The 20,652-nt window shown below is 30.4% G+C and overlaps 11 protein-coding genes across 11 annotated transcripts, besides 2 other annotated features; 9 read left to right on the top strand and 2 right to left on the bottom strand.

Moving 5' to 3' along the window:
* Window positions 1-2,797: 2,797 nt before the first annotated feature.
* TVAGG3_0925560 (cellular macromolecule catabolic process) lies at window positions 2,798-3,721 on the top strand (the record flags this gene model as incomplete). The annotated part of the gene is made up of 1 exon (XM_001327084.1): window positions 2,798-3,721. The coding sequence occupies one exon, from the start codon at window positions 2,798-2,800 to the stop codon at window positions 3,719-3,721; it is 924 nt and encodes a 307-aa protein (XP_001327119.1).
* Window positions 3,722-3,742: 21 nt separating this feature from the next.
* TVAGG3_0925550 (cellular macromolecule catabolic process) lies at window positions 3,743-4,444 on the top strand (the record flags this gene model as incomplete). The annotated part of the gene is made up of 1 exon (XM_001327085.1): window positions 3,743-4,444. One exon carries the CDS (start codon window positions 3,743-3,745, stop codon window positions 4,442-4,444), a length of 702 nt encoding a protein of 233 aa, XP_001327120.1.
* Window positions 4,445-4,705: 261 nt separating this feature from the next.
* Window positions 4,706-5,497, bottom strand: TVAGG3_0925540 (BspA type Leucine rich repeat region (6 copies) family; the record flags this gene model as incomplete). Its single annotated transcript, XM_001327086.1, has 1 exon — window positions 4,706-5,497. The coding sequence occupies one exon, from the start codon at window positions 5,495-5,497 to the stop codon at window positions 4,706-4,708; it is 792 nt and encodes a 263-aa protein (XP_001327121.1).
* A 1,868-nt stretch (window positions 5,498-7,365) lies between these two features.
* Window positions 7,366-7,398: a mobile genetic element.
* A 452-nt stretch (window positions 7,399-7,850) lies between these two features.
* On the bottom strand, window positions 7,851-9,226 carry TVAGG3_0925520 (uncharacterized protein; the record flags this gene model as incomplete). Its single annotated transcript, XM_001327087.1, has 1 exon — window positions 7,898-9,226. One exon carries the CDS (start codon window positions 9,224-9,226, stop codon window positions 7,898-7,900), a length of 1,329 nt encoding a protein of 442 aa, XP_001327122.1.
* Window positions 9,227-9,464: 238 nt separating this feature from the next.
* TVAGG3_0925510 (fibrillarin 2 family) lies at window positions 9,465-10,457 on the top strand (the record flags this gene model as incomplete). Its single annotated transcript, XM_001327088.2, has 1 exon — window positions 9,465-10,391. The coding sequence occupies one exon, from the start codon at window positions 9,465-9,467 to the stop codon at window positions 10,389-10,391; it is 927 nt and encodes a 308-aa protein (XP_001327123.1).
* A 1,619-nt stretch (window positions 10,458-12,076) lies between these two features.
* Window positions 12,077-12,757, top strand: TVAGG3_0925500 (nuclear retention of pre-mRNA with aberrant 3'-ends at the site of transcription; the record flags this gene model as incomplete). The annotated part of the gene is made up of 1 exon (XM_001327089.1): window positions 12,174-12,710. One exon carries the CDS (start codon window positions 12,174-12,176, stop codon window positions 12,708-12,710), a length of 537 nt encoding a protein of 178 aa, XP_001327124.1.
* A 745-nt stretch (window positions 12,758-13,502) lies between these two features.
* Window positions 13,503-20,652: part of a mobile genetic element that runs on past the window's edge.
* TVAGG3_0925480 (uncharacterized protein) lies at window positions 14,697-15,688 on the top strand (the record flags this gene model as incomplete). Its single annotated transcript, XM_051252400.1, has 1 exon — window positions 14,697-15,688. A coding segment is annotated over one exon (992 nt), but the record flags the coding sequence as incomplete, so codon positions are not given.
* Window positions 15,741-16,345, top strand: TVAGG3_0925470 (uncharacterized protein; the record flags this gene model as incomplete). The annotated part of the gene is made up of 1 exon (XM_051252399.1): window positions 15,741-16,345. A coding segment is annotated over one exon (605 nt), but the record flags the coding sequence as incomplete, so codon positions are not given.
* On the top strand, window positions 16,599-18,164 carry TVAGG3_0925460 (DNA/RNA polymerases family; the record flags this gene model as incomplete). The annotated part of the gene is made up of 1 exon (XM_051252398.1): window positions 16,599-18,164. One exon carries the CDS (start codon window positions 16,599-16,601, stop codon window positions 18,162-18,164), a length of 1,566 nt encoding a protein of 521 aa, XP_051077972.1.
* On the top strand, window positions 18,291-19,820 carry TVAGG3_0925450 (integrase core domain containing protein family; the record flags this gene model as incomplete). The annotated part of the gene is made up of 1 exon (XM_051252397.1): window positions 18,291-19,820. The coding sequence occupies one exon, from the start codon at window positions 18,291-18,293 to the stop codon at window positions 19,818-19,820; it is 1,530 nt and encodes a 509-aa protein (XP_051077971.1).
* TVAGG3_0925440 (uncharacterized protein) lies at window positions 19,840-20,160 on the top strand (the record flags this gene model as incomplete). The annotated part of the gene is made up of 1 exon (XM_051252396.1): window positions 19,840-20,160. One exon carries the CDS (start codon window positions 19,840-19,842, stop codon window positions 20,158-20,160), a length of 321 nt encoding a protein of 106 aa, XP_051077970.1.

Here is a 20,652-nt window from a genome sequence, read left to right as displayed (position 1 = left end):
CAATGTATTCAAGATTAGGGCAACATCTAAATGCATAACTTAAAATCGTCTTAAGAGGGAAATTTATAGTGATATTGACAAAAGAAGTACCAGAAAAACCTTTGGTTTCTGAAATACCTATGACAGTTGGAAGTAACTCTATGTTACAATTGCATGGATAACCAAGCAAAAATTTATAATCTTTGCTGTAAAGAACTTTATTATTGACAATGAATTCAGGACTTTCTGAAAAAAATTCTTCTAAATACACACAACATATAAATGCTCCGTTATAAATTGCTTTACATGATCTCGGAATTGTTATGTTTCTAATATTTGACCAGAAAAACATATGATCTGCAATAGCTTCTAAACTATCTGGGAGAAGAATATTTTCAATGGCACTACTATGAAAATGCTGAACATCAGTGAATTGTTTGAGTTTTGTTTGACTAAAATCAGCAAATAAGCATGAACAGTCTTTAAATGCATATTGTTTGACTTCAATGACATTTTTGGGACAAATAAATTCAGTTAGTTTACACTCTTGAAATGAACGTACACCAATAAAAAGGATGGTATCAGGTAGTTTGATGGTAGTAATTTTGCATTGAAAAAATGCATAGTCACCAATTGAAACTACATCTTTGGAATCAACTTGTGATGGAACTTCAAAAGCCCCTTCTATATCTGATATACAGGGATTCTGTCCATCTCCAATTTGTATATAGTTTGATCCATAGTTGATATAAGTAAATTTTTGACTCAGAGATAAAGTTTTATCATTAACCTTAACCCCTCAATTATCTGTCACAAAATTAACATCATTCTTCCAAAAATTGAGCGGAGCTCAATTTTTGGAAGAATGATTAGAATTATATATCCCTTCAATAATGTTCCACCACAGTTGTCTGAAAAAAAAATCAAAATTTTTTTCTGTAAACTTCATAAAAAAGTGAAAAAAAATAGAATGTCTTAAAAAGTTAAAAACTTGATAATAATAAGAAAATGTTTTTATTGGGCGACTATATTTCCTTGAAAAAATTCGGTTTTTCTCAATTCTCATTTTTTGCATAGACTTATTCTCCCTTAAAGATTTACCGTAGCGTCGCACCATCTGATGGAGTCCTACATTGAGACGCGCTAACTTCCCAGAAAACACAGATCTTGAAAAACTCATTCAAGATATTAACACATAATGGGCAATACCTGTTGCACCCAAGTATGTCTCCATCTGGTATCTCTTACTACACTATTAATATTATTATTTTGTTTGAGTAAAGACTTCTTTTTTTTTACTTATTTTCTGAAGTTTACAAGAAAAATTGAGATGGTTTGGAAGAAAACTGTGGTAATATTATTGAATGAAATAGAATTGAAAAAGTGGATAGTAATTGATAAAATTCAATGAAATGGAAGCCTGTCTAGACTTTTCAATGCTCAATTTTAAGGTTCCGTTAAAATTGAGCTAATCATTGAAAGTTATGACAGGCGTTCATATTTCTTCGGAATGTTTCAGAGAATTGAGCTTGAGTTCAATTCTCTGAAATAGTCCGAAGAAATATGAAAAATCTTAAATATTTAAATTCGTTTCCCAAATAAATGTATTCTCCATGTTATTTTTTGTTTGATAAAACAAGGAATTTGAAAATGATCTGGTTCTTTTGATTTCAAAATTGGAACAATACTAATGTTATATATTTAAAATCTTTAATTCAATACATTTATCATGGCATGAATGGAAAGAAGTCTACAAATGGGAATACACATTCCATTTTTTTTTCTCAATATTGAAGACAAAACCGGCGACTTTTATGAATACAAAATCTACTTTCGCAACTTTTGTAATAAAGGAATTATAATTCTATCTGTTTTAGATCTTAATTCAATTATTTAGAAATGGTGAAGTGAAATCTATTTATATCAGTCAAAGCCAAAGATCTATTCGAAAAATTTGCAATTTCTGATCTAAATCTCCAGAACTAGGAACGTTTGGCAATATGATGAGCGGTATCTCCATCTTCATTCATTTCGTTTATATTGCATCTTGAGAAAGAAGAAATCTTATTATTTCGCATCGATTAATATTCGATGAATTACGAAGTTCGTTTTGCCCATATTTATCAAGATTGTAATACTCAATGCAATAGTTTAAATTGATTTATATATTATACTCATTCGTCAAGAAAGTAAAAAAGTCAAAATCATGTGAAATATAATTGCATATCTGTTATTTCAAGCATTAGCTCATAATCTCTTGATTTCCACCTAAAAATGATAATTGAAGGCATGCTGCGGTTATTTCGGAGTTAAATTTGGTTCTTAATAACTTAACGCAATCAACAGCGCCATTATAACAACATAATTCAAGTAACGAATATTCTATGTGCTCATATGGATATAAATTGATTTTAAGTTTTTACATCCATCGCTTTCAGTGAAGAAGATGAATCTTTCTATGTTATTACACATATTGGCTATGTAAATTGTATTTTCTGAATGAATTAATTAAAATCATTCGACTTGGGCAAAATAAATAATTAGAAATAAATGGAATATTTTCTACCTCTTTTATATGATATTTATCAGATTTTCATAAGATTTAAATTTCATTATGCAAAACTTATTAAAATCCCCATGATTTTGAAATCTTCAAATTTAATCGAAAAAAATTTCAAATATTGAATTAGAAGTGGTAATTTTAAATTTTCTTTATTTTACATTTGTAGGGTTGGATATGTTATAGGGAATTTATGAGCAAAAAAGACTGAAATTATTGTTAAAAAAATTCAGGTAAAAGTCGTAAATTTTAAATTTGATGGAACCAGACTGGAAAGAGCTTGCTAGAAATATATCTGATTATGTTGATAATGATACATTCCTATCGACAAGAAGTCCTCAACAGATAGCTAAAATTCTTAATTATGCAAAATTAAGTTCATCCGAATTTGCAACATTATTCACAAATCTTTCAAATTATCATGGGAAAGCAGACATATTGATAATGCTTAGTCGTGCGCATTTAAAAGATTTCAATAGTCAAGAAGAAGCAATTGAAATTTCTACAACAATTACATCAATCCTCGGAATTCAAATTCTTGATTCACTATTTTCTTTCTACCAAAGCAAGCTTCAACGAGAAATTCCGCAAATCAAAAATGACAAATCTCAATCTTCTGTTCCTGAATATATCCGTATTTATGTGGATACACCAAATGGGAATCGGTTGTTCGAAAACATTGATTTAAATATTAGAGTTGAAGTTTTTAGATCATTAGTTCTGAAGAAAATTGATAAGTCCATTAAATATATAGATATTTACTATCTTTGTCAGCGTTTAATTGATGGTCATACATTAAAAGAATATAATGTTCAGAATAATTCAAATTTTCTTGCTATTAAAAGATATTATCCTTTCACAGAAAAAATAATTGAAATAATGGATCTTGATGGAATACGCACGAAACTTGAAAATATTGATCTCAATTATAGAGTCGAAGAATTGAAAGCTTTGATACAAGACAAAATGGATCTCTCTCCAGATCAACAAAAACTATGTTTTTTGGGAAAGGCCATGGAAAATGGTAAAACATTAAAGGATTATAATGTTCTTTATGGTGATGGACTCACCCTTACTTGGACCAAATCAGAAAATGCTTCTCCTCCGAGCTCAGCTAATTCAATTACAATTAAGACTAAGGCTGGAAGAGAATTTATATTTGAAAACATTGATCTCAATTGAAGGATTGAAGATTTGAAAGATATGATTCAAGAAAAAGAAAAAGGTTTCCCTCCAGATCGGCAAAGACTAATTTTTGCTGTAAGACAAATAGAAGAAGGAAATACATTAAATGATTATAATGTTAAATATGGAGACATACTTTATCTTCTTTATAGATTACGCGGTGGAAAACCAGTGATCCATTTGTATCCAAAGGAAGAAATCGATACAAAGGTAAGTATCAAAATCAATGATGGTGATTTTTCTTTTGTATATCCTTCATTCGACGAAGATAACACGTGGAATGTGAAAGCACTCCCATCAGGCGAGATCGTCCACAAAGGGAAGAAGATGAGATATCTCTTCTGGGAAACACTCTTCTATCCTATTCTCAACATGGACAAAGGATTCATCATCAAAGGCGAAGATAGTGTCTCTTTCTTCGAGGATAAGCTGAAGTCCATGAACCTCAACGACTCAGAGATATGTGATTTTGTCACATACTGGTGTCCGAAGCTTTGTGGATACAAATATGTCAAAGTATGCTTCCAGTTCGAAAACTTCGACAACATGTGTCCAATGAATGTCGAACCGAAACCAGACAACATCAACAGAGTCTTCTTCGCAGCTCTCCCTCTAGACTACTCATGTGAAATTGAACCACAAAAACTTCCAACATTCAATCGTGATGGTTTCACAGTCATTGAATGGGGTGGAACTATTGTTACATCTGAAGAACTCTAATCATTTATTTTTTTCTTACATTCAATGAATAAAATATATTTAACATCAACAAATTCTTAAAGTATACATAATCTTTATGATTTTTACTGATATTTTCTCAAATACGTAGTTAAAGCATGTGCCAATTAAATTTTTTTGACCATAATGATTCTACCAGATAACTGAATAAAAACATTGGAATCTTAAATACTCATAACTGGAAATTTGAAACATCCGAAATCAGGTCTCAACTAAAAATACAAATAAATATAGCTTTTCATTTTACATTACAATCATTACAGTATATAACAAAATACTTGGATAAAAATGACTATAGATACAACTATTCATTGATGGGCAATCCATAAATGATTGATCGATCAAATTAAGACATAGATAATCTGGACATGTAAATGTTCTATCAACAATCGGACAACCTAAAAATTTAGTTGCTGATTTGGAGAAATATTCTGAGACATGTATGTTTATATCAGTTCTATCCAAAAAAGTTGAACCAAAAGTGCTCGTTCCACAATAATATATATCAGTTATTTTAGTATTTTCAAAAGCATTCGGCACTATATAAGAAACACCAGGAGGAATGATGAGCTCAATGATATTTGTACGGCAGAAACAATATATATCAATTCTTCTTAGAAGAGGAGGTAAGATCACTGTTTTTAATTTTTTTGATTCATAAAATATTGCATTGTAAATTGCAGTTACTTTTGTACAACTCAAATCAGCATATTCAAGATTAGGGCAACATCTAAATGCATGACTTAAAATCGTCTTAAGAGGGAGTTTTATAGTAATATTGACAAAAGAAGTACCAGAAAAACCTTTGGCTTCTGAAATACCTATGACAGTTGGAAGTAACTCTATGTTACAATTGCATGGATAACCAAGCAAAAATTTATAATCTTTGCTGTAAAGAACTTTATTATTGACAATGAATTCAGGACTTTCTGAAAAAAATTCTTCTAAATACACACAACATATAAATGCTCCGTTATAAATTGCTTTACATGATCTCGGAATCGTAACGTTTCTAAGGTTTGCCCAGTAAAACATATGGACTGCAATATTTTCTAAACTATCTGGAAGAAGAATATTTTCGATTTTACAACCAGCAAAATGCTGAACATCTCTGAATTGTTTGAGTTTTGTTTGGCTAAAATCAGCAAATAAGCATAATGAGTTTTTAAATGCATATTGTCTAACTTCAATGACATTTTTTGGACAAATAAATTCTGTTAGTTTACACTCTTGAAATGAACAGGTGCCAATATATAGAATTGTATCAGGTAGTTTGATACTAGTAATTTTGCATTGAAAAAATGCATAGTCACCAATTGAAACAACATCTTTGGAATCAACTTGTGCTGGAACTTCAAAAGGTCCTTCTATACCCGATATGCAGGGATTCTGTCCATCTCCAATTTGTATATAGTTTGATCCATAGTTGATATATGTAAATTTTTGACTCAGAGATAAAGTTTTGACTTTTAACCTTAATCGATCAATCTTCTCCCACAAAATTCAAAAAGCGGATAGAAACTGATCAAATACTATGAAATGGAAATCTTGTTAGAGGTATGCTAAGTCCAAATGTCACTAACAAGATTAAAGCAGCAAATGAAAGACAAAAATTAGTAAATCCTGTTGTAACATCATTAATTTGTGATGAAATTAAATAAAAATATCTGTTTGTTAGTGTGTAAATCTAAAAACGTTTTTTCTATGTATCAAATATGCCAATCGAAAAAATTCCTACTCAACATATTTGCTGTGCATGTCAATGGAACGTTCATTATTAACATTGGCGAGTGGAAAATGAAGTACAATCAAAAAGAAGATTTCATTTTTCATAAATTCGTCCTTTCAAACAATACATTTTATTAAATCAAAAATTTGTGCGAAAATAAATTGTATTCAATTCAATAAATCTCATACATATCGAAATTGCTCCATTTTTCAAGTCTTGAATTGAAAGATGTCTACAAATCGGAATATACTAACCAAATTTATTCTCAAAACCAAAAATACATAGATAAAACCTGTGACTTTTATGTATGTAAAGTCTACTTTTGCAACCTTGGCAGTGAAGGAGTTATTATTCTCTCTGCTTCTGATCTTAAGTCACTTATTTCGACAAATACCTTCGAAAACTCATCCCGAAATATCGAAGGTGGATCTATTTACATCAGTCAGGGCCAAAGTTCTATTCGAAAAGTTTGCAGTTTCGGATCTAAATCTCCAGAACAGGGAACATTTTGCTACATTTTTTTACAAAATAAACCAGCAAACCTCAATGAAGTTCATGATTCATCGATAACTTATAGCAATCGAGAGGATCGAAGTGGATCTGATACATTTTACATAAAATATGGTAATATTTCATTATCTCAAAACAATATTACAAGAAATCATTGCCAGTATAATACAGCATTTGAAGTAGGACAAGGAGATACTTCAATAAAATATTCAATTATTGATGAAAATTATGCAGACTCAAGAATTTGTTTGGCGACGAACAATCCAACAATATATGACAGCATTGTTTTCATAAACAATACTGTTTCTAATCCTGATAATATTATTGGAATGATTTTTTGCTATGATTGTTCTCTTATTTTAGAAAACAGTTTCATTGCAAATAACAAACAAAACGATCAATATTTGTTTGGAGTTTATAGCGCTTCGATGAGAGTATCTAACTCATATATTGATACTACAGAACTATTATACAATCCAGATCAAGATATTATAATTGGGCCTAACAATGAAGTTTCGCTTGAACTTGATCTTCTTTCAACAGAACTCTGTCCACTAGGAAACTATTTCGTTCATCTTGACAAAGGGAATAAAATTATGTTCACGGAGTTTATTCGTCTTCAAAGTTTTGAAGAAAGTGTCGCATCTCTGACTTCTTAATTTTTTTAATGGTGCACTTACCACTCTCTGACTTTCTCTATCTCTCGTTTGATTTGTCATAGAAAGATGTTAACCCCTAGTGAATAACAATATTAGATATGTAAAGCAAAATGTTGAAATGCTATCATATTAAACAACGTTTTATAAAGGTATTTATTATTGAATAAAAAGGGTGCCAAAAAGTGATTTAGCATGGTAGCTTCTTCATCAATAATGAGATATTAAGATTAAGTGTATTCTTAGTGTTTTGGTTTTGAAAAAGTTTTTTAAAGATCACAATATCGTTTCTAATACAGTTGTTATACTATTTTGCTATTAAAATAAAGATAGAGTGCCCGAAATAAGTTGTATATAAAGAAAAGAGTAGAAATCTTCATGCAGACAGTTTATATAAGGAATTCTTCAGTCTTCAACTTATTTCTGAGAGTCTGCACTGATATTATGAGAGCATACCAGAATGTACTAAATGAACTCTTAAAAAAAAGCTAAATGAAGGTAGATCTACAATTTTTACAAAAATAAATAAATAATAAACAATTAAACATAATTGATTTTTTCCATGATTCTTGAAACATTCAAGAACTGTGACACATTCTTCTCTGCGACACCTAAAATGTACTCAAATGCATCAGTAGAAGTTGCACCTCTTCTTGCTGGTTCGTAATCCCTTGGTTGTTTCTTGTATTGGCTCAAAATCTTTTCGTACTTCTTCAAATTGTCAAGAGCAATGGCCGTTTGTTGGAATTCCAGCAAATACTTCAATTCTTCAATACTAAATACAGGATTCTTCTCAAGAGCAAGAGGATGTATCGAAGCATTGAACAAAGCAATGCTAACCATCTTTAGAGGGAATTGTGAATCTGGATATTTGAGACTTGTCTCGTAATAAATAATATGGAGTATCATGAGTGTCCTTGCATTGAATGTAACTTGTTCTAGGCCTCTGAGGAACGTGTTGCAAAGATCTATCGTTGTTCCTGATAAAAATGTGACAAATTGCATGAAATACTCGTCCATTGATAAAATCTGTTTGGTCACTAAGAAGGGGAAGAGGCGTGTTGGGTTCTTTATCCTTGTAATATCTTTATCATTAATAAATATATGGTAAAGCTGTGCCATTAGCGAGTCAATCATCGGCATAGATGCTTTAACCCAGTTTTCAATTACTTCTGGAGTGCTATTCAGCTCAGCAGGAAGGAAATAAAATGAAAGTAAGAAATTATCATTGTAAAGTGTATTGTAAACGAATGTTTCGGCCATTGTGTTAACAGACAATCTTCTGTCGCATCCCAAAATCGATAATAAAAATGGTACCGATGCGGAATTAAAATCTGTTTGAATTATATTCTTAAAAATGTCAAGTTTCGATTTGATAGAGAATCTTCTTTCGGAAAATGATGTTGTAACTGTGATATAGCGATCTTCAAAAGTAAATTCGGTATTTGATGGTAAAACTTCAAGTTCTGGGATTGATTCATCCATTAAAGCACAATATGGTGGTGCATAGAATAGTAAATTGCGTGAACCTTTGGGACTTCCTTCGAGTTTTACGCTGATAAAGAAACATTTGCATTTTGAAGAGATGACATATTTATCTTTAATCTTTTTAACATCATCTTTCGATGCAGATGATGTTCTAGGAGCAGGAGTAGTTGTATTTTGTGTCTGAGGTGATGAATTTTGTTCTTGTGTTTCTGGTGGCATAGATTGATTAATTTGTCTTGTAATTGTATATTTTTTGATTGGTATTTCTACATCCCCTTTGAAAAATGTATTGAATTGTGCAAGTTCAGAGAGAATTTGCTCAAATTCCATTTTAGATGCGTTAACAAACGGGAACCTTAATGTCACTTTTAGAAATTTCATGATATTTGAGATTGATATTTTTGATTTTAATGATAAACATTAATATTACCATATAATGTAGATAATAAAAATCTTGTTAAAATTGGAAAATTTTGATTTTGAAAATATCTTGATTAAAAAAACTTCTTTGATTATCAATTTTGTATTTCTAGTGATATCACAAGTAGCTGGATATCATGGAATTGCATTCAGGGCGGACACAAAAATTGACTGACCTCGGCCCTAAAATTTTCTAAAGATGAGCGAGAGAGGTGGTTTTCGCGGCCGCGGAGGAAATGACAGACGCGGTGGCGGTGGCGATAGACGTGGAGGTGATTTCCACGACAGAAGAGGCGGTAATGATAGAGGAAACCGCGGTGGCAATGATAAAGGTGGAAGATTTGGCGATAAAGGCGGCCGTGGTGGTGGCCGTGGTGCTCCACGTGGTCGTGGCGGCATGGGAGGCCGCGGTGGTGGACGTGCAGCCATTCAACCACACAAATATCCAGGCGTTTTTATCGGACACCAGCGTGGTGATATGCTTCTTACATTAAATATGGTCCCAGGCAAATCAGTTTACAACGAAAAACTTATTACAGTCGATGGTCCAAATGGCCAAATTGAATATCGTGAATGGAACCCATATCGTTCAAAGATTGGCTCTTGCCTTCTTGTCGGTATCGATAAATTCGGTATTAAGCCAGGTGCTTCAGTTCTTTATCTCGGTGCTGCATCAGGTACAACAGTATCTCATGTTTCCGATATTGTTGGTCCAACAGGCCGTGTATACGCTGTAGAATTCTCACACCGTGTCGGTCGTGAACTCTGCAACCTTGCAAAATCTCGTCCAAACATAGTTCCAATTATCGAGGATGCCCGCCATCCACAGAAATACAGAATGCTTGTTCCAATGGTTGACTACATGTTCGCTGACGTTGCTCAGCCAGATCAAGCCCGTATTTTCGTCCTTAACGGACAATTCTTCTTAAAGAACAATGGAGGTTACATGCTTTGCGTAAAAGCTTCCTGCGTTGATTCTACACTTGACCCACATAAAGTTTACGCTATGGCTCAGCAAGAACTTAAGGATGCTGGCTTCCAAAATGAAGAAATGGCAGATATCGAAGATCACCACAGAGGACATGCTTGCATTATTGGTACATATCGTCCAACACCAACAAACTAAAATATATATAAAGAGACTTTTTTATGATTGAATTAAATATTTCAAATTTTTAAATTTTTCCTAAAGATCCAACAATATTAGCACTGGTCTTTAATTTTTGAATGAGTTTGAAACCAGAAGCACAAGAACTATTTCAAATTCAATATTTATAAAACGAAAAACATTAAATAAACTGGAAAATGCATTTATTTAGTGAGAAGATTTCCATATTTAAGGTTTCCTTTTCATTGTATTTTATTAATTGCTATCCGCTTTTTCAATTTTGTGTCAGAAAATTGAGAGTTTAAGGTTAAAGGTCAAAACTTTAACTCTGAGTCACAAATTTACATATATCAACTATGAACCGAACTATATACAAATTGGAGATGGACAAAATCCCTGTATATCGGGTATAGAAGGACCTTTTGAAGTTCCAGCACAAGTTGATTCCAAAGATGTTGTTTCAATTGGTGACTATGCATTTTATCAATGTGAAATTACTAGTATCAAACTACCTGATACAATTCTATATATTGGTGCCTGTGCTTTTCAAGAATGTAAACTAATAGAATTTATTTGTCCAAAAAATGTCATTGAAGTCAGACAATGGACATTTAGAGATTCATTATGCTTATTTGCTGATTTTAGCCAAACAAAACTCAAACAATTCACTGATGTTCAGCATTTTGCTGGTTGTAAAATCGAAAATATTCTTCTCCCAGATAGTTTAGAAGCTATTGCAGTCCATATGTTTTTCTGGTCAAATATTAGAAATATAACGATTCCAAGGTCATGCAAAAAGATTTATGACGGAGCATTTATAAGTTGCTTTTATTTAGAAGAATTTTTTTCAGAAAGTCCTGAATTCATTGTCAATAATAAAGTTCTTTACAGCAAAGATTACAAATTTTTGCTTGGTTATCCATGCAATTGTAATGTAGAATTACTTCCAACTGTCATAGGTATTTCAGAAACCAAATGTTTTTCTGGTACTTCTTTTGTCAATATTACTATAAAACTCCCTCTTAAGACGATTTTAAGTCATGCATTTAGAAGTTGCCTTAATCTTGAATATGTTGATTTGAGTTGTACCAAAGTAACTGCAATTTATAATGCAATTTTTTATGGTTCCGAAAAATTAAAAACAGTGATTTTGCCACCACTGCTAAGAAGTATTGATATATATTGTTTTAAAGATTCAAATATCACTAAACTCATCATTCCTCCCGGTGTTGAAAGTATAGAACAGAACGCTTTTGAAGATACTAAAATAACTGATATATATTATTGTGGGAAGAACACTCTTAGCTCTACTTCTTTGGCTAGAACGGATGTAAAAATGCATGTTTCAGCATATTTCCCACATCAGCAACTAAATTTTTAGGTTGTCCGATTGTTGATAGAACATTTACATGTCCAGATTATCTATGTCTTAATTTGATCGATCAATCATTTATGGATTGCCCATCATTGAATAATTGTATCTATAGTCATTTTTATCCAAGTATTTTGTTATATACTGTAATGATTGTAATGTAAATCGAAAATTTAAATTTCGAAATTAATTTTTTAGTACTGGCTTGCTTTAGCTCACGTCTAATTTCTTGCTAGGTTTATTCAAGATTCCAATGTTTTTATTCAGATATCTGTTAAAATCATTATTAGCAATAGAATCTAGTGAAATTCGTATGAGTTTTGTGAGGAAAATAACATCTTTGAACTATAGAAATACTATCTTGATAGTTTAAATACTCTTCAATATTTTAGTGTCTAAAATTTGACAAAAAATATCAAAAAAAATTGATGGAAGGCACTAAAGTTATTGGTCATACAAACAGTTTTTATAAAGCAACTGCTGGAGATATCGTTATTGGCATTGTTGACAGGAAAAATGGCGATGACTGGCTTGTTGATATTGGATCTAGTCATAATGCTTATCTTCCTGGCATGGCATTTGCCGGAGTTACAAAGCAAACTGCACCAAAATTCGATAAAGGTGATCTTGTTGTTGCCTGGGTAGAACAAGTCCCAGAAGCAGGAGAAGTTCTATTGAGTTGCCTTCCTAGAACGCAAAATGAAAAACTAGGCAGACTTACAGGTGGAACAGTCCTTAGACTTAGACAAAACGATATGAAATTGCTAGATGAAATAGAATTTGACAAATTAGTTGCAGCCAAGTCAAAATTAAATGTCGCACCTGGAATGAACGGGAGATATTGGTTCGAAACAGAAAATTCTATTGCTGACGTTCAATTACTAAGTTTACTTAAATCTTCTCTTTCTCAGCCAAATCCAAAGACTGCATTTGAAGATGGACTTCAAAACATTCGCTTCAACTAATTCTATAGACTGTTATTTACTCATATAATAAAAATACAATTTTAAAATCTCTTTGTTTTTTAATTTAACTCTTGACAAGCAATATTTACTGTTATTTACTCTTAATAGCTTTGCAATTGTTAAAATTTTTTCAAAAAATATCAGTTTCATTAGCTTGACATTCTATAATGGAAAGTCTATCTATGTTGTTCATTGTCCGAATTCATGCTTTTAATGGCGTTATAGGATATTTGAATGATAAGTAGTAGGATAGGGCGGGGTGTGTGACTTTTTTTGTAAACGTAAGAATTCATACAATATCGAGCGATTTTGTATCATTTTTTTAACATATTATTTTTAAAAATAATTTATTTTTTTATTCTTACATAAATGACCCAACAAGTAAAACCAGATAAAATAGATTATCGAATTTTAGAGGATGGTGTTCCTGTTTATATTCAAAGATTTAAAGGGAAGCAATATTATAGAATTGTTAATCCTGAATATCTTAAACATATATTTAAAAAGGAAGACTGTGAATTATTAAACGCTAATGAATATGAAAATGCTAAATCAAAACTGAGATATAAATATATTGGAAGTGATGAAAGGTGTAAAGATAAAGATAAAGTTTATTCAGTTTCATATAATGAATGGAAAACCAATAAGATAAGAAAACATTTAGGAGATTATGGGAAATGTTCTGAATTCTTTAAATCTAGTATATACGAGAGAGTAAAAGAAATTAGAAATAATTATTTTCATGAATAAAAAATAAAAAAATAAAAAAATAAACTTTAAAAATTCATGTCTTACATTTTTGAATAATTTATTTTTATTTTGTATGAAATGAGCGTCAAAACTAACAACGTTAAAAAATTAGGATTCACAAACGAGGAAATAAAGGATATATTAGATGAGATGTGTTATGAAGTTAGTAAATATTATTTAAGAAATTGTCAAAAATTTGCCGAGTTATTAAATGATTTAGATTATGATGGAAAAATGAATAAAGATGATGTTATAAATTTCTTATATCCCACATCTGAAGAAGAAAAACCTAAAGAACCCGATGTTTTCCCTGAATATTATGAAGAACGGATTAAAGATGATGATGAATACAATGAAATTGAAAAACTGGAAAAAATAAGAGATGAAATAGATGAAAAAATTAAGGAATTAAGAGAAGTTGAAAAATATAATGAAAATGAAGTAGAGGGTTTAATGAATATCCCAGCTTCAGAATCAGCAGTTCAGAAATCTCATGAAGAAAGATATAAAAATTATGTCTCAGAATCAACACAAAATTTATTAGATGGCGAAATAGATGAAACACTTTCAGAAGAAGGTACTAAATTTATTCGTAAACATAAGTTACAATTTATTGATAATGAAAAATACCCTTGTATCTTACTTTCACCCCCTCTCGATTCTGAGAAATTCAAAAAAGCTCTTAAAAATGTGACATATGCAACTAATACGATTAAGAAAGAAGATCATGATATTTACACAAATTATTATTTAAATAAATGCACAGGTGTTGATAAAGTTTTTGATTTATTAGATAAATATCAAAAGAAACCATTGGAACATATAAAATTTTGTGTGATTGTGGTTTCATTATTGAAGATACTAATAATGTTTCATATGAAAGAACAGCACCGAAGGAAGACGAAGTTGAAAGGTCTATACCATTCGTTATTAAGAATATAAAAGATATGAAAACTTATAAACATTATATTTATTCATTTATTTCAGAAAAAATGGAAGCAACCCATAAAACATCTTTCTCATCATTTTATAGCTATTCATACATTCCTTTTCAAAGTTGTGAAATTAAATAAGACAGGAATTAGATTAATGTATCAGGGTACGCATTCTTGAGTAAATTAAATGTATTCGTCACGTCGCAGATGATAAAAATTTATGTGTTCTTAATTCATTTTATGGGCTTTAAAAAATAAACTTTATTTTTATTTATTTTTTTAATTTTTTATTCTTACATAAATGAACAAAAACGGAACCGCTAAAATGAATGATAATCAAATTAGAGCAGAAGGTAGAAGGTTATTTAAACGCTTCTATAACATTCCTGATGGTGTTAATCCTAAAACTCGTAGAAGTTATTTAAATGAAGCAATAGATTCATATGAAGGGTTTGACATTTCATCAGAAAGTGAGAGATTAGCGAGAATGTTAAATGTTAATATTGATTTCTATTATTGTGATCCTCAACCAGAAGACGTGGACATAAATAAGGTAGACTTTCCATTAGTGGATTCAATAATGATAGATCCAGAATTTGAAACAGTAAATATTTTATTAACACAGAGTCCATGTGGAAAACTTCACGCTGACAGAATAACAGACGTTGAAGCACTCACCGGCTATAGAGTTTGTCCATATTGTAAAGAAGAAGTTTATTCTATCCGTGATGATCCAGAAAGGAAAAACCAAAGAAGATTTTTAAAGCATTGTGAGAAATGTAAAGAAAATAATGGAAGATTAATTCAAGACGTTCAATTGCAAAAGACACAGCAACCATATGCACCACATATTACGAAACAGAAGATATATCAGTGGTTATTAGCTCACAATTTGCAGAAATATTATAAACCGACAAGATATTATATTACTTTTGACTTTGAAACATTAGAGACTAAAGAAGAATTACAACTTTCTGAGTGTGCAACTTTGAATGCTTACTTAAAACCATTCATGGTATCATCAACGGTTAAATTAAATGATAAAACGTATACGAGGAATTTTTGCTTAACTTCGAGTGATTCTTTTATTTCTGACTGGATTGAATTTTTATTTTCAACCTGTTCATTAGTTGCTAAATCAAATATTGAACAATATGAAGAATTATTGAAGCCGCAAACGGCGGGGACTTTGTCTCATACATTAAATGAAAAACAGAAGGAAGCATTTAAAGAACTTCTAGATGAGGAATTCAATAAAGTGAATATCATAGGTTTTAATTCGGGAAAGTTTGATTTAAATTTATATCTTCGTGATTTAAACACTGCAAAATGGAAAATAAAATCAATGCTGGGTTCATCTTCACAATTTAAGCAAATCATTGTAAAGAAAACAAACGTTCCATATGAATTGAGATTTATTGACATCAGAAATTATATAGCGGGTGGAACATTAGACCAATTCACTCAAGATTTCGGAAATAATAAAACACGTGTTAAATCCTTTTTCCCTTATCAATTCATCACGTGGGAAAATTACGAAGAAGAATTATATAAAGTGGAACCATTCACTCAAGATTCATTTTATTCAGCATTAACTCAAGAAACTATATCAGATAGTGATTATCAAATATATCTCAATGATGCTAAAAATTTTAAGAATAGATTAGAATATTTTATTCATTATTGCAATAAAGATGTTGAAATTATGATAGAACCAATTGATAAAATTATCGAAGAAACATTTGTTTATAAAATTGACATGCTTCATAATCTTTCTTTATCATCGAATGCTTCAATGATTCGTTACGCTTTAGCATATAAAGACTTTAATCCTAATGAAAAATATCCTGAGGAAGAGATAGAATCAAGTTTTGAATTAACGAAAAAGTATTGGAAATATAAAATTGAATCATATAAGAAACAAGATGAAAAAGCAGAAAGGGATACTAAAAATAATGTTTCAATGGATGATTTTCAATACTATCACGATTTAATCCTTTCATCTAAATGCAAAATGTGTGGTAAAGCGTTTACATATGCAAATAAACCAACATTGGATAGAATCGATAATGAAAAACCACATACCAAAGAAAATTGTCAGTTAATGTGTTGTTATTGCAATGTCGTAAAATCAAATAAAGATGAAGATGTTCAACGTTTAAGAATCAATTTAAGAAATTATGCATTAAAAAATAATTTACCAATGACTTTAGATTCAGTTGAAGCTTATCACATTCTCCGTAATGGAATTACTGGTGGTTTATCAAATGTTCAACATAGAGTAAATCTTAAAGGAATCACGCACATTAATAAACTTTCATATAATCCAGAAACTAAAACTGTATCAAATGAGGACACCACCAACATTATGACTCATTTCGTTGGTGTTGATTTTAATTCATTATATCCTTCATCATTTTCATCTAATCCTCATGATTTCATTCAATATACTGACCATAAAATGTATATGCCGGGAAGATTGAATGGTGTTATCATTTGTGATACAGCAACAAAGAAAGCAAAAGCACTGGGAATAATTAAGAAGAAAAATACTTTATTCGTTGCTGAAGTAAAGGGTCACATTGATGAAAAATACATTAATGATTACATAAACTTTTTACCGATAATAAGAAACTTAGATATTATCACAGATGGAAAAACAATTGGCAGTTTTATGTATAATTACATGAAATCAAACAATCTACCAGTTGACCAGAAACAGAGGAAATTAACTCAGTTAGCATCAACACACAACCAATATCAACCATTTTCTTCTTATTATCTATGGTATCTAATCGACATGTTTAATTTTATCATTGATGATATTCAATCAATTTTAACATTTACGAAAAACACTTGTTTTAATGAATTTGCGAACGAATTTATGAACGAAAGACAAAAGGCTGAATTAGAAGGAAATAAAGGAAAAAGTTTATTTTGTAAGATTTCGCTTAATGGATCATATGGTTACGATGCAATGAATACACAAAATTACGCAAAGACTAAAATAATGAATGCACAGAAGGCACGCGTTGCATGTATGTCAAATAAGTTTAAAAACATAAGAGAAATAGGTGAAGATACATATCAAGTGATGCTCAAAGATAGATTTTATAGATGTGATACATGTTTACAAGAGGCATTTTTTACTTTAGATAATGCTAAATACTGGTATTTAGTTTTCATTTATGATTTTATGTATAAATGCATGAATCTTAATCGTTTTCATTTCATTGAAGGTGATACTGATTCATCTTATTGGGCTATTGCTGGCGATCCAAGTCTTCCTAACACTCAAGCATTTCAGGCGATTGTAACCGATAAAAAATTTTATGATAAAAACATTTTCAAATTCGCACCATTTGATTTCTTCTGTTTTGATGAGAAATTTAAACCTAAATTAAAGAATAAAGCTGAAGAAAAAGCACATGAGAAAAAATTATTGGGTTTAGCAATTGAGAAACAAGGTGATAACATGGTTGCTTTATGCCCTAAGTGTTATACTTCATTTAATGGAATGATAGGTGAAGACTCCTTCAAAAAGATTGCACAAAAAATGAAAGGTGTTAGTTTACGACAAAATAAACAATTAACACCTAAAAATTATTTGGATATAATAAATGATAAATTGATATTTGATGGTCAGAATATTAATTTACAACTTAAAAATGGGTCAATGACTCGCTTAACAATCGGTAAGACTGCATTAACAGGAGCACACACTAAGGCTGTATGTTGTGAAAATGGATGTTGTATGCCATTTATTTAATACAATTTAAAATTTTATTTTTAATAAAATGCCACAGAAGAGACAAAAGGAACCGTAAATAATGGTTTTGATACTATGATTCAAAGAGGCGGGCACCCTTAAAACACTTATTTTATTTTTATATAAATGAATAGCGTAGATTTAAAAAATTTAATTGATGATTTAGTACTTAATCAAAATTTTCTTAATTATTATGAATTAAAATCATATCTCCAAAAACATGATAACAATATAACGGGTGATGATATGGATTATTATTATCCGTATTATAAAAATGAAGTTTTGAAATATCATGATAAAATAATTTCTAAAATTAAAGACAAAATTAAAAATAATGAATATTCAAAGGGAAAAACTAAATCACAACTTAAACAATTGAAAGATTTCAAAAATAAAGTATTAACAGAAGAAGATATTGATGAATTATATAAATTATATAAATTATATAATCCTGAGCCGCAAAAACCAAAGGAACAAAAACAAAAGGTGCAAAACGCCCAGGTCCTTCAGACCATAAATGAAGCACAAGCTTTAATTTATGATTCATTAGTTAAACCATATTCAGCCCGACTTTTAAATGAAGATCAACTTTTGGAATTCATCCTTCAACATAAACTCGAAGCGGGAAAGTATATCAAACCTTTATATACAGCATATTTAAAACAAATGAATAGAATACATCCAGAATTAATGAAGGGGGGAATGAAATCCAAAATCAAAGCAGATAAAATTAAACCACCTGCAACACCAAACCCTCCAACGACAGTACCTCCTCCTCCTTCAGTTAATCCTTCATCATTCACTTTATTATATCCATTTCAAACATTAAAGAAGCAAAAAGATTTTAAAAAAGATTTCAAAATATTAAATAAACCAACTGACCCAAAAATTCAACCGTTAAAGGAAAAATTTAGTCGCCCTTCATTTGCTCCATATCCATATTCATACGAAATCGATCATCTGGAATATTCAAAAGGAAACGTTACTTATTTATTTGCCATTAACATTAACACTAGATATTTATATTGCATTCCGGTGAAAGGGAAAACAGAACAGGAAACAAGAAGAGCTATACAATACTTACTAGATCATGAAAGAGTAGATAATATCAGGGGTGATGGTGATAAAGGATTTCAGGCAGCTATGGCTCATTATTTCCCACAAATTAATTTTTACTTCTCATCCTCTCCATATACGTTTCATAATAAAATAGTTGATGCGGTAATGAGAACTCTTAGAGATGCGTTAGGGGTTAACGGTCAGATATACTGGGATGGAAATCATGACTCCATCATACAACAGTTAGTATATTATTACAATAATACATGGCATAGAACAATAAACATGAAACCAGTGGAAATGAAAAATGATATTTCAAAAGAATGGGAATATATTAGAAAGCAAATGGAAAGGTTGAATGATGTTAAACGTGAACAAATTAATTCGGGGCTCATGAATTTTAAACAAGGGGATAAAGTTTTGATTCATCTCGATTATGGAAAAACTGATAAATCAATGACAAAAAGAAGACGAAGATTTGACACAATAGCTGAATTTGTTAGATATATTAACGGCAATGCATTAGTTGAAGTTGACAATAAATTAATAGAAATTCCAATTTATTTTATTACTCCATTATATTTAAATAATATTTAATTTTTTTATTTCGTAAGAAATGAGTGACAACAAAGCAGCCAAGAGTCCTGATTTAATTAAGATTCAGAGTCCAGAAGATGAATATAAAAAGAAACTAAACAGAATTAAATCAAAAATATGCTATTACAAAAAGAAGCCGCAATGCGGTGGGGCTGATGCCCATAAAACTAATGGAACTGAAAACGATAAAGAGAAGAAGGAAATAATCGAAAAATTAGAAACTTATCGTTCAATCCTTAAACTGAGTGAAGCAAAAATAAAAGAATTTAATAGAATAAATAAATTGATTGGAAGAGATGAATTTAATAAAGATGAATTTTTAAACTCTATCCAAATTTAATTTTTATTTTTCTTTGACAACATCTCTCTTTCCATCATTACTGCATAACCACATTTTCTCAGTTTTAGTGGTTTGTTATTTTTAGCAAGTTCTCGCATCATTTTTATCGTTTCCTCCCTTGTTATGATTCGTGGTAAATTTTGAGCTTGTGGGGTATCCATTTATATAAAAATAAAAATTTGTTATCAGTTATTTTATCGTAAATGTTTTTAGGTTATTCAATAATTAATTATTTTTGAAGAACTGAAGGTGCTACCATGTTACCATGTGCTACCAGGTTAATTAACTTCTCTGAAAAAGTGTGACAACATGACATTTTGACAACAACACAGGAGGAAGGCACTTATGAATTATTTTTGAAGAACTGAAGGTGCTACCATGTTACCATGTGCTACCAGGTTAATTAACTTCTCTGAAAAAATGAGACAACATGACATTTTGACAACAACACAGGAGGAAGGTATTTATGAATTATTTTTGAAGAACTGAAGG

This window comes from Trichomonas vaginalis, chromosome I, assembly GCF_026262505.1.
Source record: "Trichomonas vaginalis G3 chromosome I, whole genome shotgun sequence".
Lineage (NCBI taxonomy): Eukaryota > Parabasalia > Trichomonadida > Trichomonadidae > Trichomonas > Trichomonas vaginalis.
This window is presented reverse-complemented; position numbering and strand designations above follow the sequence as displayed.